General features: G+C 40.1%; 2 protein-coding genes and 1 long non-coding RNA gene across 9 annotated transcripts; 2 read left to right on the forward strand and 1 right to left on the reverse strand.

Moving 5' to 3' along the window:
- Window positions 1-662: 662 nt before the first annotated feature.
- On the reverse strand, window positions 663-3,376 carry LOC120293274 (ankyrin repeat-containing protein BDA1-like). The gene is made up of 3 exons (XM_039312334.1): window positions 3,237-3,376; window positions 1,802-2,416; window positions 663-1,145 (listed from the first exon to the last, which is right to left on the reverse strand). Exons 2-3 carry the CDS (start codon window positions 2,363-2,365, stop codon window positions 873-875), a joined length of 837 nt encoding a protein of 278 aa, XP_039168268.1. The 5' UTR covers window positions 2,366-2,416; window positions 3,237-3,376; the 3' UTR covers window positions 663-872.
- Window positions 3,377-4,033: 657 nt separating this feature from the next.
- On the forward strand, window positions 4,034-6,901 carry LOC104444058 (DNA-directed RNA polymerase III subunit 2). Of its 6 annotated transcripts, XR_005551029.1 has the most exons (6): window positions 4,034-4,339; window positions 4,653-4,968; window positions 5,830-5,924; window positions 6,331-6,390; window positions 6,510-6,595; window positions 6,710-6,897. XR_005551029.1 is itself a non-coding variant. In XM_039312339.1 (5 exons), exons 2-5 carry the CDS (start codon window positions 4,962-4,964, stop codon window positions 6,791-6,793), a joined length of 246 nt encoding a protein of 81 aa, XP_039168273.1. In that variant the 5' UTR covers window positions 4,034-4,339; window positions 4,653-4,961; the 3' UTR covers window positions 6,794-6,901. The 6 variants fall into 6 exon arrangements, 2 of the variants coding, with proteins under 2 accessions (XP_039168273.1, XP_039168272.1); XR_005551027.1 differs by having other exon boundaries at window positions 5,552-5,924; window positions 6,331-6,595; window positions 6,710-6,901; XR_005551028.1 differs by having other exon boundaries at window positions 6,292-6,595; window positions 6,710-6,899.
- A 4,543-nt stretch (window positions 6,902-11,444) lies between these two features.
- Window positions 11,445-12,597, forward strand: LOC120293107. Of its 2 annotated transcripts, none has more exons than XR_005550774.1 (3): window positions 11,445-11,617; window positions 12,057-12,132; window positions 12,231-12,597. It is a non-coding gene; the product is annotated as an uncharacterized LOC120293107 (long non-coding RNA). The 2 variants fall into 2 exon arrangements; XR_005550773.1 differs by having other exon boundaries at window positions 12,063-12,132.
- Window positions 12,598-16,825: the final 4,228 nt, after the last annotated feature.

A 16,825-nucleotide genomic window follows, 5' to 3' on the forward strand; every position in this document is an offset into this window, starting at 1 on the left:
TGCTCGATTTGTTATCTTCATATTGATTTGTAAAAATTTAAAGCTAGCGCCAACCGCCTCTGTATCAGTAGAAGAAGAATTGGCATTGTTAGCGGCAGCACGCACAACAATTCCACGTTTTTCAGGCCATACTCTTTTCCCAGCGACTTGAACGGCAGGTAATATGTGTAACAATAGTAAGTTCGAACCATTGCGGTCACGGAAAGTAACATGGGCAGCCTAATGGGGAGATCTCTGGTGAGGCAAATGATTATTTGGACCGACACCAGGAATCTGAAAGCGTTGCCACTTGTGAAGAGGATGTACGCTAGGTACCTGCCAAGGGATGGGAGGAAGCCTTCTGTGGAAGTATTGTTGAATTCTGTTATAAATCGTGGAGGCCGAATTCTATATTTCATATTTTATTACCTTATTCTTTTTGTATTCTTTCATTTTTTTTTTTTTTATTGTCTTTTTTATTATATTTCCTTTTAGTTCAGATAAATAGAAAACTCCAGAGTATATCTTTCGCGGTTCGAAGCAAAAAATACAATTTGAAAATTTTTCTATTATTTTCTTTTTATCTGTCAAAAAAAATGAGAAGTTAATTTCCTATTTTTGTGAAAAAAAAAATACAACTAAAAAAAAGGAGACTCAAAATGAACATATCTTTCTCACATCCATTCTTTTTTTTTTTGGGTAAGAGGTAAGAATATTATAACTATAGAACCAAAGAGCTACACAAAGGGGACATTCTCACATCCATTCCTCACCATCCCATTGTCGGAAAAAAGATAATGAGAAGTTAATTTTCTATTTTTGCAAAAAAAAAAAAAAAATACAATTAAAAAGAAAGGAGACTCAAAATGAGACTCAAAATGAACGTTTCTTTCTCATATCCATTCTTCACCATCCCATTGTTGGAAAAAAAGATATCGCAGAGTTTGGTAGGTTATACTCGCAATGAGTGCGGCGACGATCAGGGTGTCGCGTATGTCGCCCTCAGAATATCTTCTTCTGTTCAAGGTTCCATGTCTGGCTCCCGCTCTTGTTAGAATGCTTCTGATCACTTCCCTTCGCGAGAGATCAAGAGGCGTCCTACCATTCTTGTCACAGGCATTCACGTCCACGACCACATGTGGCTGGTGAAGCATGAAGTTGACCACCTGCAATTTATCATCTTCTTTTTTTCATTCTCATTGATTTTTAGAAATTAATATAAATACATTTGAGTCCTAAAACTTACAAATAATACAAATAAGTCCTAAAACTTGTCAAAATTTTCATTTAAAATCATAAAATCGACGCCATTAGCCTTTTCTGTTAAAAATGCTAATTTGACATTTAAAATTAATTTTTACTTCCCACATAACCTTTTTAATGGTTTTTTATTCATTTTTTAAATTAGATTTATTGATTTTATCTTATTTTCAACAAAAAAAAAAAAGAAAAGTTATTCAAAAAATAAAACAGTTAAAAAAAAAAAAAAATGACAGCATTGCCAGAGGGCCAGCAACGGTTGCCGACCCCTCCAACGAGGCTGCCATTTTTCTTTAATTGTTTTCTTTTTAAATAAAATTTCTTTTCTTCTTTTTTTTTGAAAATAAGATAAAATCAATAAATCTAATTTTTTAGTTTTTAAATTTATATTTTAAAAAATAATAAAAATTATTTAAAAAGCCACGTGGAAAGTAAAACAGATCCGATTTAATAGATTCCTTCGTAGCGAAGGCTTTTGCATATTTTAGCGATATCAAATTGACACCCTTACCAAAATATTGCGCCAGGAAAAGTGCGATAAAAAGGGAGTAGCATGACTTGCCTCGAAATTTTGGGCGGCGACAGCAAGATGCAATGCAGTGTTGCCTTCATTGTCCTTCTGATCGATGACAGACGCGCAGTTATAATCCTTCATATGCTCCACCAACACATGGACAGCATCAACCCGATTGTACTTCACAGCGAGGTGAAGAACCGTCTCCTCTTGGGCGGTTGTCTCTTGGACGGACTCAGGGGAAGCCAAGAGCAGTTCCTTCATGACATCAAGCTCACCGTGTACGATGGCATAATATAAAGGGATTCTCCGCTCCACTCCCTTCACCGAGCACAGGTGTGGATACACTCCCAAGAGCTCCCTCGCGATCTCCACATCACCTTTAGCTGCTGCAATGTGCAGCGGACTGAAACCATCCGCGTTCACTTTTTCCGCAAACTTTGGCCTCCACTTCAGGAGCACTCGGACTAAATCCAAACGGCTGGCCAGACAAGCGACGTGCAGCGGCGTGTAACCGGCCCCTTTGAGAGCCATCTTCTCGAGGATGAGCCCATCTCTTTCGATCAAGTCATTCAGCTCATCGATACTGCCTGCTGCTAAAAACCTCTCCATCTGATCTAAACTAGAAATGGACTCTTCTTGGGACACCTTTGCACTTGGAACCTGTTTTGCATAAAAATTGCTATACATCACTTATATGTAAGATAAAGCGTTTACAATCTAGATCAGCATAAGCACATCCACTGTTGTAGCAAACAATTATACCATATGCAGTAACGCACTGCACTGGACCCAGGTTCATCCAGAGTCACCCATGACACAATCACTCCTTTTCCCACATGATCTCCTTGGGTAACATGTACTTAAAGACTCGCGCCAAAATCAAAACCAAATCAAAAACCACAACGAATAGAACAAAATTAACAACAGTGACCTCTAACATTAATTCACATTGAATCCGAAACCGAATTAATGGGAGTCTAGCTCATCCTAGTGTGTCTACACATAGATGTCAACCATTTCACAAGTCACAAATGAACAGAAGGAAAAGCTTGTGCTATACTGAAAGAAAAGCAAGAAGACAAGCTCAGTAGAGACCTGTTGAGGGGCATTATGGCCAGGAGGCACTCGGAAAACATCGCTATTTAAAGGCATATCCACAGTTTTCTCTACTTCACGGACGAAAGTGCTGGTCTTCCCTCCATTGCATAGATCAGCCCCATTCAAAACCAGAACAAGAACAGCCCCAACAATATCCACTGAACAGCAAGATGAAGACCCCAGAACAGCCATCTTGGTCTTATTTTAGGATACAGAAGAACCTACGTGACACAACCCCCACAAATTCCCTTCCCTCACTATGTATGTACTTGGATCAGGGCACACAAGCATGACACTCACATCTCAGAAATCGACCAAATAAAGCAGCTAAAATGTTAAATTAGATCTAACAGTTAAGAGCAGAAACAACAAGAGATTAGACCTGCGATTGAAGTTGGAGGAGGCGAGTTTCTTCGGTGTTGAGGGCGGCGAGCGGTATCAAGGGATGTCGGGCGGCGTTGAGGGGGTCGAGCGGGCGTCGAGGGGGCCGTGCGGCGTCGAGGGGCCGAGCGGCGTCGAGGGGGCGTCGAGGGGCCGAGCGAGCGTCGAGGGGGCATCGAAGGGCCGAGCGAGAGTCGAGGGGGCGTCGAGGGGGCCGAGCGGGCGTCGAGGAGCGGCGCGGACGGCGCGACGGCTCGTCGGGCGAAACGGCGAAACGGCGAAACGGCTCGTCGGACGAGCGGTGGGTGGTGGTGGTTCGGTGGCCAAGAGGTGGTGGTGAGTAGGGCGTGGGGCGGCGGTGTGGTGGTGGGTGAAGTAGCATCAGCAGCAAGAGGAAGGAAGAAGAAGAAGAAGAGGAATCGGCCGAGAGGGGGAAAGAGGAGAGAGAAAGAAAAGAAAAAAGTTGGGGGCAGGAAGTGACGTGAGGAGGAAAAATGGGAGAAAAGAAAGAGAGAGAGAGAAAGAAATGAGAAGGGGGAATCGGCAGAAAGGGGGAAATCCGTCGAGGGTGAGCAGACCGGTTCCTGTTCCGGTTCCCAGAAAAGGGAACCGGAACCGGTCTCTTTAGAACCGGGGAAACGGTCCGGTTCGGTTCCCGGTTTCTTTTTTCTGCGGTTCCGATTCCGATTCCGGTTCCGGTTCCAATGGAATGGGAACCGGAACCGAGAACCGGTTAGGGCTCCAAAAAGAAAGCCCCAAATGAAAAAACCCCCAAATCACTTCACACGTTCACACTTCACAGAACTGACTCTCTCGCGTTCGCTTCCTCTGCCCGTCGCCGACGCTGCTTGCCCTCGACGCCACCGGATGTTGCTCGCCTTGCCGCTCAGCCGCTCGCCGTCGACGCCGCCGCTGGACGCCGCTCGTCCCCCGGTGGAGGCCGCTCGCTCGCCTAGCCGCCCCGACGCCGCTCGCCGCTCGCCCAGCTGCCCCCCCCGACACCGCTCGCCGCTCACCCAGCCGCCTCGACAGGGCTTGCCGCTCGCCCAGCCGCCTCGATGCCGCTCGCCCCCCGACACTGCAGTGCATGTGCGAGATGATGAAGTAAATGATTTGCGCTCTCTAGATAACAGCTGCTTTATTAATTTGACCCAATTAAGGGAAAACTCCAGCGTCTACTCTTTACAGGCAACAGTTATTGCATCGATACTTTTTCTCAGTCATGTTATTTCGCTTGATGTGAATACTACAGTCTGTCTCCTCATAAGTGTCCCAATTCTACCCGCGATAGAATGCTTGAAGTGTCAGTTGTTTCTTAGAGTGCCCAATATGTCGTACAACCGAACTTCTTGCATGCTTTTCTTGTTAATTTGGAGTTCTTGACATAGTTTGTTTCACCACCTGTTGACTCTTCCAGGTTCTTGCTGGAAGCTTCTTCTCTGTGGCAGGAGCACTTGTGGGTCTGCTAAAACCAGGGAGGATGAGCATGTTTGGGACGCTGCTAATAATCTGGGGTCTTGTCAAGGAGGGCATCTTGGGAAAGCCTGTGAATGTGGATCCTGCAAAGGCAGTCCATGTTTATCCTACGATGTTGCTTGCATTGATCTGTGCCTTGTCATCCATTAAATATGATGTGAAGAAGGCCATGAGACCTGCCCCTGCTCGAACAATTGCAAAGCCATTGCAGAGCCATTGCAGAGCTCATCAAAATCTAAGCTGAAATGAGATGAATTGTAAGTAACAGTTCTGTTGAGGATGTCACTCTTTTGTTGTTAGGATTCTTGTTGTCAAAATTTTTGAAGAGTCTCACGTCAACATATGGATCTTCAGTCCAACTTTTATAATCAATTGAATTTTGAGTTTTATATGGCTTGTTGGGTAGGTATGCCTTTTATGACCGAGCAGTCTCTCTTCACTCTTACTTCTGATTCATTCGCACAAGTGAGTAGGTTTTTGCTGAACTCACAATTTAGCAGACTAAAGTAAACAACAATAACTGCTTATTAAGATTCAGAGAACAAAGAGCAAAGACAAAACTGGCTTTACCTGAGGGAAGTTGACTCCTAACTGTAATCCTCATCTGTCAAATTCATCTTCAAAAACTCACGTTTTACTGCTTATGCCCAATTTTAGCCGCAAAGTACATTTTCCTTGAGCATCATTAATAGTTTTCATGCCATGTCTGCTTCCTTCTCAACCTCAATGGTCACATGTTTTTCTTTTCCCACTCGAGAATTCTGAGCTCTTATGCAAAGTTGGTAGTGATGCGCATGTTAAGGCTCCTTTTCTTTGCTACTTGCTTATTCTCTGTTTCAGGCAATTTATGCTTAAATTGGTGGCCACATGCACATTAAGACTTTTTGTCCCTAAATGACCCCTACATGTCCTGTTGAGGTTTATTAGTGCTGCAAAGCTGCAGAACTTCTGTATTCGCAAGCACCTGTTCTATCGCCAAAGAACTTATATGAATAGTGGTGATGGAGAAAGGGAAGATGTACTTACAACTCAATCAATTTGCCACGGTGGTTTCGTATGTTTTAGTTTCTTTCACATGCTTAAAAGGGACGTCTCTGATTTTATTCCAATTATGATAGTCATGAAGGCAATGGGAATGGAAAGTGATCAAGAGGTTGTCCAGATGATCGGCAGAGACCCTAGATATAGTGCCCTACTTCTTCCATCAATTGAGGTATGTGTTTGGTCAAGGAAAATTTGTATGCTTGTTAGGATCAATCATTTTTCATCTGACAATTCTGTATGCATTAGAGTGAATATTTAGTGACTGATTTTCTCTAATGCTTGTGATTATGCCAATGTAATATCTTGTTTTATGATCTTCCGGAGCATTAATTTTCTCATGCTATCATGGCGTGTTTAATTGCCAATGATAATCATTTTTCTGGAAAATGGAATTATGAAACCTTTGTAGTCCTGGGTAAATTTAGTGAAGTCATTGTGGAAGCGGATAAGCTTAATCCAGTTTACTTATCAATCATGTCGGAAGGATATGAAATTGTATCTGGTTGCATGTTTCTGATTTTGTGTATCTTCTCTAGGTTATGGCTTTTCTGTCTCACAAGTTGCTTTAATCTCAGGAATGTGCAAGCCTCAGTATATTTACACAACAACAAGCTCTTGAGTTCCTCCAGGGAAAGGTTTGAAAAGCTTTGCAACTTCAAGCTCTTGGGTTTCCTAATGCATTTCTGTTCTGCAAGAGTTCAACAAGTTCCTTCAGCTTGTAATATAGTCCCCATTGGCTCTGCACTTCAAACAGAAACGAGAGACCACTCCATTATCGAATACACCATGCCAATTGTTTGTTTATGCACTCTGGGACCTATGACTCTTGTGCCTGGCCAGGTCTTTAACGAATAGCATAATCATATATCTCAACTCAACTCTAGATGCAAGTACATGAAATCTCGACAACTAACTTCACTGTTTTTTTTATTTTATTTTTTTCTCCTGTTCTAGGCCAATAATGCATACATTTTCCCAGGACTTGGTCTAGGCTTGATAATGTCTGGGCTTGCGAACTTTGGTATTCTAAGAGCATGAAAATTCAGTTTGCTGATGGAGCGGCATTAGTCAAAGGGACAGCAAGGTGCTTTTTGTTTTTTTGGATGCTTTAGCTCCCAAGGAACTATTTTTGGCAATTTATGGACATAGAAGCTTTGGTTTGTCTCTTTCCTTCTTCATTATAGTTAAAATCTGAAAAAAAAAAAAAAAAAAAAAAAAAAAAAAAAAAACTGGAACCGGGAACCGCTCACCCCTATGTACATCCACATATGTTTACGTAAGGTAAAGTATATTGGAAGTGCCAAAACTTGGACAAGTAAACACTTTAATATGAAAAATTCCAATGGATATACTTATGTGTCACTTTTTTACTTTTTTTTTAATATTGAGACACTTCAGTGCTAAGCCCAGCAAGAGTGGCCAGAATTCTTATATAATTTATTTTAATATATAAGTGGTCTACATGGCTCGCCGGAATGCTTACTTGACAGTAAATATGCAAAACGACGTCATTTTGTCTTTAAATTTATTAATTTCATATTAATTAGAAATAAATTAAAACCTCAATTATTGAAAAAGGTGAGTAGTAAGTTTGGCGAGGGCTTCCTAAGGGCCGGCAACCCCGATTGACCACCCTCAACCTTTGTTGTCGACCCTTTCCAACGATGGTGGGGCGGCAACAATGAGAGTTATGGAGGCCTTGGCCGAATTTGCTGCCCGCCCTTTTTTTTAAAAAGAAAATTTTATTTTTAATTAACATATATTAAAAAAATTAGCTTTACTAATGTGGACAGTTTTTTTTTTAAAAAAATTCATATGGATAATTTTTTTTTAAAAATTGCCACGTGGATTTTATTTTTTTAAATTGCCATGTTAGTAAAATAAAAGTCGCTGGAAAATGTCACTTTAGTCATTTTGCCGCAATTTCTTGTCGCCGGCACTCACTTAAGTGTTTCATTATTCTTTGATTTTGATACTTAAGTGTATCTTTTTGAACTTTTGGTACTTAAATGTTTATTGTGCCAAATTTTGACACTTGCGGTGCCTGCACCTCGATTTGCGTACCTCACACACGTGCTCTAGACCCCTACAAAAGCGCCAAGGGTGTGAAATCTATACTTTTTTTTATTTTTGCAGCCGGACGAAGAGATGACTAGAGAAGAGATGGAGGCTGACTGCAGAGGTGCATCATCACCATTGATTTTGTGAGTTTATGGTGACCCACGTGTTGGTCCCTCAAAATCAGTGGTGCTTAGGTGTTTGGTTCACCGGATTGGATTCAGATTAGTATTTTCCCTTCTCGAGTTTCCTACGTGCACGAAATATATGCTGCAGGGGAATACAGATTAGCGAATCAAATAAATCCCTTAGACTACATACCTTTTGAGGTCTAGGATAAAATACAAACTAACCGTAATAACCTTTGAAATATAGAACCCCTACTTCATAATATGCTGTGAAAATTTTCAAGAACCACCGATAGGAAATGAGAAATGGTGATCGTTTGAGGGGTGCAAATATTGTGGTCAAGGATTATTCCCACCCTTTAGAATTTGCAAAAGGCAATGCAAGAACAATGATGATAGTAAACTAGCTGAGAGAGTAAAAGAAGGAAGTGTTATTGTATATTGATTTCCAATTAGGGGAAAAGTATTATAAAAGTCCTAAACCTATGACATTATACTAATTCAATCATAAATATTTCAATATGACCAATTTAATCATAAATATTTTCATATTGATATCAATTTAGTTTATTTGGCCAATTTTGGCTAGTTGGTGCTAACATGGACACCCATCTATGCCAATCACCAACGAATGCTAATGTGGTAGTTTTTAAATATTTTTATTTTTCTAAATTCTTATTAAATTCTTTCTCTTTCTTTTTCTTTTTCTTTTTCCTGTTCTTCCTCCTTGATGCGAAGCCATCATAGGCCGCCTGATTAAGGCAATGGCCCTCACCCAAATGTGGGTGAGCCCTGGGAGTTGCGGGCAAGGCGGCTTCACCAAGATTTGGGTGAGGCTAGCCTTGCCATGGCATTGCAAAGGGAAGATGCCTTACTCATGGCCTTAGGCAAGGCGAGGCAAGAACCATCCTCGCTAGCCACTACAAGGAGAAGAAGGCCAAGGAGGAAGAAGAGGAAAAAGAAAAAGAAAAAATTAATTAAAAACTCGAAAAAAAAAAATTAAAAATTGTCATGTTAGTGTCCGTCGATCGATTGGCATCGGTCAACGTCCACATTAGCGCTAGTCAATTAAAATTAGCGTGATCGACTAAATTGATATCAATTTGAAAAAGGTTTAGAACTAAATTGATTCAATTGAAATATTTAAGACTAAAGTGATACCAGTAATGTAGATTTAGGACTTTTTTGATACTTTTCCCTTCCAATTAGCATTACTTCATTGGTTTGGTAAAATCAGGTTTGGCCCAAGCTCATGTGCACACTTCACAGATTGAATTTGTTTCATTGCCTTCTCCAGCTTAGAGATGCCCTATGAGTTCTCTTTCTTTCAAATTGATCATACTCCATGCTTTGAATTCAACACTTTGTGTGATGATGTGCTTCAAAAATACCTAAAAACCTCTCGTCGGCTAGCCAGCTGGTGCATAAGAATCAGGCATAATGCTTTAGTCCTTGATCTGTCATTTGATTAGAGTTAGCAAGAACGAGACAATCAAAATAGGAATTCGGAAAGGAATACGAGTAAAGAATTAGAAGTAGAAAATGGTAATTTACAACTGAATTATCACATTTTATAAATATGTTCAAAATACGACAAGATGGGCGTTCCAAAAACAACGACTTAATCAAAGTATCCTTTGATTATTCTTACCAATCTGCATGGCAAAACAAAGATTTAAAAAAAAAAAAAAAAACTTAGATATGTAGATCCAGTCATCTAGAATGAGCCACTTATATTGATGCATAGGGTGCTTCTATAAATGTCTAAAAACTGCATCGATCCTAATTTTTACAAGAAGACAATGTGTATTGTTAATTGTAAAACCTTTTAATATTATGTCGACATTATGACACAATAGATCATGGCATCATCATGTCAATAAAAGTTAGGGAATGCAAATGTCAGTGAAAGTTGGAAATCCAGCAAGTGTACATAAGTGAAAGGAATTTAGGGTATTCGAGATATTAATTTCTAGAGGGAAGAGCAAATGGTATGGCTTTACCGCTGCTTGAGGTGCGCACTCTTTGTAGCATGCACAATTAATGGACGAGTGTATTCGAGGGTTCAGTTTTAGACTTCTTGGTCGTCGGTACTCTTTGTTAGCACTTGAATTTCAGTTGAATTAAAAAACAGAGAGAGAGGGAGAGAGAGTCCAATTTCTGAGTAAGAATTTGGCTTGGTTTAGTATAAACATAAAGGATAATGACATAAATGGTTCTTAAACTTTGATTTAATGTCAATTGTAGTCTATAATTTTTTTAATTCGTTCAATGTAAACCCTGAACTTATCCCAATATATAAAGTTCCTTAAACTTTTAACACATTTAATTTAGTTTCTGAACTATATAAAAATGTTTACTGTTGGTCTTTCATTAATTCGAGGTCAAAGACAACATTAAACATTTTTACATAATCTACGGACTAAATTGAACACATCAAAAGTCCATATACCACATTGAACATTGGACTAAATTTTAAAAACATATTAAACAAATTAAAGTTCATGGATCACATTGTACATTGTGCCTAAGTTCAAGAATCATTTCGAAGCCCTAGGTTTATTATTGCACAGCCCAAGACAAACTCATCATCTGACCCCACTGTGCGTAGCCCATTCCCTTCAAGCCCATCGTAATTGAATTTCACCAGGTCCACCCATTAATCTCAGTCAAGGCTTTGAAACTCCCCCGTAACCGACTTGAGGAATGATCATATCTTTCGTTCAATGGCGATTTTTTCGATGACGGTTACCGAAGGAGTTGGAGTCGCTTTTCCTCGCCGATTTAAACACCGTGCCATCACTACAGAGGACTTCCCCCATCGCCCCTCCCCACGCCTTCAGCCATCTTTTCGCCGCCGTTTCTTGCCATTCCGAAGCCGTTCGCACCACCCTGTTTCCGAGACGGGGATCCCAAGGCGTGCTGACATCCAGTTTGTTGAAGCTCTTCCGCAGTTTCCGATTTCGATTCTCTAACCCTTACTGCAGATCAGATATTGAATCCTCCGTTGACACGATCGATTGCACGCCATATGTTCGACATGAAATTCTTAAACTGAGTTCGTATTAGATTTGTGTATCTGATTGTTGGATTATTTTGAGTTCGTATTGATTGCTGCGCACTATTTCACTGAGATTTCGCTGTTGCGGAGATTGAATCTGATCATGTCCTTTTTGTTCAGTTTCCACCCTATGTTGGCGGGTCTTCCTGCTGCGTTCAATGTCGGTTGCCGCAGAGGTCGGAGAGGAGGTAATTCGAAAACGACAGCATCAGTTCTAGTCTCTGAACTCATTGGCGCCGGTTTGTTCATGGCGTTCCTTTTTATCTGTTCGTTTTGATCGTCTTTTCACTCTTTCTATTGCTGGTAACAGACGTTTTGAAAAGTGCTTTGTCATTCCTCTTTACCAAGTCGTCACTGTAATGGGACTGAACACGACCTATATTCTTTTGTAATAATGCTTTGATCAAAGTATGATCTTTAGCTTCACACGCGATCTCTTTTCTAGTTTACCTTCAAATTACAGGATACCAAAAAAGAAAAAAAAAAATCCGCAGTATAGAACCGGATTGGTTGCTTAATATGAGAATCCATAGCCTGTGGCTGCCAATGAAATCATGGTGGTAATTCTTCCACAGTGGTTTTGCTGAGAACGCTGGATGGCATGCTGTGTCCCAGGTATGTCATTGCAATAAACGTGGGGGACATTAGGATATATGCTCAATCATCACACAATAATGTCTATCGTCATGGTCCGCTCACTATAGGTGGTGCTTAAAGGTAGAATTTACAAGTTCAAAACAAGTCTATGCTATTACATAATGATTCACTTCATACAGCAATTAGATTGCACTGAATTCCAGATTTTAAGAGGATAGGTGGCTCGGTCAGTTAAATAATCAGCCCCCAACTGCAGTAGGTTGGGGTTAAATTGAAGAAGCCAAGGGTATAATGATAGTTTTTTTTATCAGTAGTAAACGGACAAATACGTGCATAAACAGAAGTGGAGTGATCTTCACCTAGAAACTACATTTTCACAGTCGATGCATAATTGTGCATGGCGTGCAGGTCCTGTTTTAGCTCCTTTTTGACAATAAATTCTCCTTATTATTCCAAGTTCCAGAGCTAAATCATGACAGCAAGCCAGGAGTCCACAAATTGTCGAGATGGCACAGGCACCTCTCGCAAACTGAGTAAGCATCACTACTGATAGAATAGATGGTATATTCTAGCTTGACTCTTGCTGGTGTTGGCTTGAAACTACCTTCCTGTTGTTTTAATAATGATGAAGGAATCGGTTATGGTTCAATTACCGACCGGCGAAAGGATGTCCTTCTCAATTCCTCCGGCAGACTAGAGAAATGCATAAACGGCTGTGAAGTGGGCCATTACTTCACTGTGCAATGTGAAGCTCTTCTTATTGGCCCTTGGCAAGTGATCTTTGTAAATGGCGTACTTTATGGTTAACCGAAAGAGATCTCCTTCTCAAAAGTTTCTAAAGGTCGAAGAATGATACTGTGTCTAGATTAAGAGAGGAGTGCACTTGCAAATTAGATGTAACGAGACCCTGTACTACAAATCGCAATGCATTCCTAATTGCAATGCAATCCAGGAACCTTTTACTAAACATGTGTGCGCTCCAGAGTTATCATTATCAAATATAGGAAGCTTTGACTTAATAGAAGAAATTTTGTTCGTTATCAGTTGGAGAAGATTTGAACCACAACTTGCTCCTCAAGGAAGTGTAAACACTAGGCCTAAAAAAGTACTTGAAGCGAGATATATGCAATAAGAATATTCAATAGCGGAACAAATTTCATGCTGCTGTTATGTACAAAACCTACAATTTGAGCCATCCAAAGCGTTAGAAAGTCTAATCTAGAATTTGTGCCTTCATGATGTTATTGAATTGAAAATTTCTCAAGGCAAAGAAGCTTTTTCTCGCAGGTCGCAAGAACCTCTCACTAACAACTGAAGACGCATGTCAAATGATATAGTAATGACCTAGACAGGTAAGTCGATATAAGCCGAACCTTCAAATACTCAATCATAAACAAATCTACGGTAAGATCGGGTAATATTTTTCTTTTATACAAGTTTTCCTTTGAGGGGATTGAATTGCTACAAATACTCCATAGTAAGAAGCGAATTTTTCTGAATCTTCCAGATCTCATTCCATAACGACTTAGGAGTTTGGTAGGATGAGGACGGGTTATTTGTAGCAGGGGAATCGGCCTTGTTGTGTAATCTGTTGTGACCGCTTTTGAAGGATTCACTCACTTGAGAAAAATGATTCAATATATTATCAAACTCAATTCTAAATTCTTTTGATGGAGAATGTGCCTCATACTTAAAGTGGTAACTAGGAAACATTAAACTCATAGGAAATTTAAAATACGCGGAAACTAGACGCATTCAAGACATAGGAAATTCAGAACATATGAAACTTAAAATTCAACCCTCCAGCCTCGCATTGCATCAAGATTTGAGCAATGCATTCAAACTCCCCGTTGGACCCGTGGGATCATGCCATGCTCCTTGAATGGGCCAAAATTTACTCCGTTTGCTTGTCTTGTCTAACTAATAAATGGGCTTTGGTTAATTGATGGGCCTTGAGTTGGGCTTGTGAGTTGGTTGTCTTCAATGGAATTTTCAAGCTCTGATGCCAAATGGACTTTGAATGGAGGGCCTATCTTCTGGGTGTTTTTGCAATAATTCCAAGGTAATCTTCCATACATCTATATCCATATCGCAGCTTAATTTTGAAGCATGATCCACAATATCCGAAGGAAGCTCCCCAACAGCTTTGACGATGTCTGCAGCCAGCAAGAGGGAGGAAGGAAGAGAAGAAGAAGAAGAAGAAGAAGAAGAAGAGAAGGGGTGGGGTTTCGGCTGAGAGAGGGGGAAAGCGAAGAGAGAGAGAGAAGAAAAGAAAAAGTTGGGGGGAAGGAAGTGACGTGAGGAGGAAAAAGAGGAGAAAAGAAAGAGAGAGAGGGAAAAAGAAAAGGGAACGGGGAAATCATGTGGGTTGTCTAGGGTTTTGGGATCCGTTAAAGGCACCGCATCATGTTGTCAGGAAAATTGGTCTTTTAAAAAGGAGAGAGAATCGTCCTCCACGCGTCGGTGCACCGAAATAGGCGATTTGAGCCCTTCCTTTCGCACTCATTTCGCTACAAGGTGGTGACCCGTGACAACGCGGAAGGTTCATTCTTATTCTGTCGTTCTAATCTGATAAGATCAAATTCAAAAGTAATTATGAGCGCTCTGTTTGAAATTACTTTTTACTTTTGACTCTGCAATGCGCGCATATCTAAGCGTTTCTTCTACCATTAAAGAAATATTTCAAATTATACCTTATGTGGATGTGTAAATTCATGTGTAATTATTTTCTTTTTTTTTTTTTGGTGACTTGGTTTGAAATTTTTTTTTTTTTGTGACAAAGGGGTAAAAAGGACTTACCTTTAATAATTTACAAGTTACAGCAAACAAGAATGTGGGTAATTACCCGATGAAAATGAAAGCGGGTGATATGTAGATGAAACGTGAAGAGGAAAAAGAGATATCACATTAAATAGGGCAAATTATAGTAGCTCTAAAGAAAATGAGCAAAAAGGATATTGTCAGTGGTAGCAGTAGACAAAGATCATGCAATAATTCTGGCAGTGTAGCTCGGGTTTGTGTCTCTTGACCACAACTTTACTCTTGCATGTGGATTATGTAGTCCCTTTTGAAGCCTATATGGCTGCTTTCACTTCCGGTCGATGCCAAAAAATGACCAACTCTTACAATTGACAAGTGGTGAACTCGATCGACTGTAACCGAGACTTATTGGAGAAGTCGCAAATGAACAAGGCGAGATCAATAGATCGTCAGCAAAGATTTGACAGCAATGTGATGGAAGTTATTGACGAAAAGCTCTTGTTGATTGACAAAGCGCATCGACAATACATCGATTGCCGATTTTGATACGTCTTGACGCTTGAAGATAGAAGGCATATCAATTTCAATACAAAAGTTAAAGTTGGTTGTTCCACTGGCGGAAGTTGTAACACCTTTGTCTTGCACTAACATGTCAAAAGAATATAGTATCAACACAATCGTAAGTTTATTTTACATTTTTTGTTATAATGAACACCAAATTTATATTGTGGCATTTATCAAAAAAAAAAAAATTATATTGTGGCGAAAATAAAAAGACCGCTATAATATTTGTATTCTTGTAGTGTGATTTAGCTCTTAATAAAAAAATAATTTATTTAGACCAAAAAAATTGTTAATATTTTTTTTTTTATTTAGACATAAAAGAACCTCTTGATATTTTTACACAACAAATATCTATTTAATTGATGAATTACCGAGATAAATCGAGTCAATTTTGAGTAAAAGCTAAGTTCGGAAGATCTCTGTCCTCATCACATGTCATGCGAATCCAAGTACGGGCAGCATGCCTGGAATCTCAGTGTAGCCAATAAATGTAACTAGGGAGTTAGTTGTAATTTTACTTTGTCTTCACTTCTCGTAAATTTATTATTCCTACACTTTACATTACTCCATTTGCAATTTACTTTTTTTTTTTAACCCAAGCCATGGTCATACTTTTTTGTTCAAGATCAGTGAAGAGCCCTTTTTATATAAAAAAAAAAGATATCCAAAATCGATCTCTTGGAAAAGATCTTTCACATGATCTCTTGGAAAAGATCTTTCACAGTCCCAAAAAAAAAAAAAAATTTCTTTCACTTTCTGGGTGAAAACGTCCTTTTGCACTTGTGGTGGACCCTTTTGTTGATCCAACGAAATTGTCGTGGCAAGAATAAGAAATCAACAGGAAACCGACAATACTATTGGCAACAATCCATTGCCAGTTGATGGCATTGAGAGGAGCGTGCATTCTGAGTCTTCAACCACTCTAGGATCGACAGAAGAAAACCATGTGGTAAATACCAGCATCCCAAGTTGCCTCACTGAAGAGCAAATTAGATTAAACCCTAGCATGGTATTGACCATGAGGAGATTTTATGAGAAACAACGAAAGGATATGACCAGCTATACAGTGAGGCACATGTTCGGAGATATCAAGCGGATGATCATCAAAGCAGTCAATGATGCCATTTCGAGGCACGGATTTTCCAACTAATTGCTTCCACTCTAAGGGAATCTAGTGAGTTGCTAGGCCCGGTAACGTGAGCTTGTGACCCTAGTGGGAGCATTAAGTTGGGAAAAGAAAGTGGGTTGAGATTTCTTTACCGTATCCCAAAAATGATGAGACAAGCCAGATGTGATTAGTGGACCCATATAATAAAGCAGGCTCACTATTAACTTCAACCTTAAGCAAAATTACCAAGAAAAGAGGGAAAAAAAGAAAAAAGAAATAAAGCAAAGATCTTCATTTTGAATACCAGAGCCAATCCAGATTTCCCCCGCACCATAGACAGAGGCGTACTCGTCCGAAAGAAAATATCTCGAGGCTAATCACTTCTTTTTCTAGCTGGTCCACAGCGCTCTCTGTTGCTACCTGACAACGATCACATGCGTGTCCCGCGCCATGGACAGAGGCGTACTCATCGGAAAGAAAATATCTCTAGGCTCGTCACTCCACTATTCAGCTGTCCACACCACTCTCTATTGCTGCCTAACAGCGATCATATGCGTGTCCCACGCCATGGATGAGTATGCTCTTTGTTGCTGCCTAACAATGATCACATGCATGTCCTCGTGACATGGACAGGCATACTCGTCCAAAATAAGATATCTCCAGGCCCGTCACTTTGCTTTTTAGTTGTCCTTGCCATTCTCCATTGCTGCCTATAGCTGCCTGGCAATAATCACATGCGTGTCATGTGCCATGGACAAATGCATACTCGTATCCTAAGTAACACCGACACCAAC

This window comes from Eucalyptus grandis, chromosome 5, assembly GCF_016545825.1.
Source record: "Eucalyptus grandis isolate ANBG69807.140 chromosome 5, ASM1654582v1, whole genome shotgun sequence".
NCBI lineage: Eukaryota > Viridiplantae > Streptophyta > Magnoliopsida > Myrtales > Myrtaceae > Eucalyptus > Eucalyptus grandis.

What these genes read in the sequence shown, in the direction of transcription:
- LOC120293274 (XM_039312334.1), bottom strand. Translation starts at nt 2,365, where the DNA reads ATGGAGAGGTTTTTAGCAGCAGGCAGTATCGATGAGCTGAATGACTTG. An exon ending in TCGCCGCCCAAAATTTCGAG is followed by an intron (nt 1,146 to 1,801) that starts GCAAGTCATGCT and finishes GATAAATTGCAG; the next exon opens with GTGGTCAACTTCATGCTTCA.
- LOC104444058 (XM_039312338.1), top strand. Translation starts at nt 5,700, where the DNA reads ATGAATAGTGGTGATGGAGAAAGGGAAGATGTACTTACAACTCAATCA. An exon ending in TACTTCTTCCATCAATTGAG is followed by an intron (nt 5,925 to 6,330) that starts GTATGTGTTTGG and finishes CTTTAATCTCAG; the next exon opens with GAATGTGCAAGCCTCAGTAT. An exon ending in TTGAGTTCCTCCAGGGAAAG is followed by an intron (nt 6,391 to 6,709) that starts GTTTGAAAAGCT and finishes CTCCTGTTCTAG; the next exon opens with GCCAATAATGCATACATTTT.